At 41.2% G+C, this 602-nt stretch overlaps 1 protein-coding gene across 1 annotated transcript in view; it reads left to right on the top strand.

Moving 5' to 3' along the window:
- LOC120035689 (protein bicaudal D homolog 1-like) overlaps positions 1 to 60 on the top strand; it is a 62,472-nt gene extending 62,412 nt beyond the window's left edge. The window contains exon 8 of the mRNA XM_038982251.1: positions 1 to 60. This exon is cut by the window's left edge and continues 631 nt beyond it. Coding sequence (XP_038838179.1) covers positions 1 to 60 — 60 coding nt within the window.
- Positions 61 to 602: the final 542 nt, after the last annotated feature.

The following is a 602-nucleotide window of genomic DNA, read 5'->3' as shown; positions in this document are numbered from 1 at the left end:
GCCACATCTCCCAGCAACCCTGTCCCTCGCTCCTACAGTTCCCAGATGCCCCAGCCCTGAGTCCGGGGGGGGTGGGTTGGAAACAGAGAGGAGGACAGACTGGTTTCCTGTTTCCTGTGTCTGGCTTGACCTATGCCTATGCAGTACTGTGACACTCTTCTCAGGGATTGGCTATGAGAAGGAGCCCAACAGAGCTTGTTCCATCTGCAGACAATACTCAACAGTCTGTTTGTAGTTTTGGGCTCATAAGGCACAACAGTTGCTATTGTCCATTTCTGTAAATAAAGGGATTTAGAGAATAAATTAAATATACTGTATGTGAGAAATATACTAGGAAATGTGAAGTTCTAATGAAAAATAATGTTGAATTTTAGTGTATGAGGATGTGGTGTGTTTAATGAGCTAAGATAGTGTGAGGGGATACTTGTACATTTTGGAGATATTTGATGCGCTATAACACAATGTTGTATTTCCCACCCTTGGCACATACTTCTCATATCACACAACCTAATTATTTTCCCAATGGCTATTAACATTCTTAGGCAATTGATTTTCCCTGTTGTATTCAATGCATATGATCAAAGTCTCTTTGTAATCAATAC

The sequence above is a fragment of the Salvelinus namaycush genome, unplaced genomic scaffold (assembly GCF_016432855.1).
Source record: "Salvelinus namaycush isolate Seneca unplaced genomic scaffold, SaNama_1.0 Scaffold1094, whole genome shotgun sequence".
Classification (NCBI taxonomy): domain Eukaryota; kingdom Metazoa; phylum Chordata; class Actinopteri; order Salmoniformes; family Salmonidae; genus Salvelinus; species Salvelinus namaycush.
The sequence above is the reverse complement of the archived record's forward strand: the minus strand, read 5'-3'. Positions and strand labels throughout refer to the sequence as shown.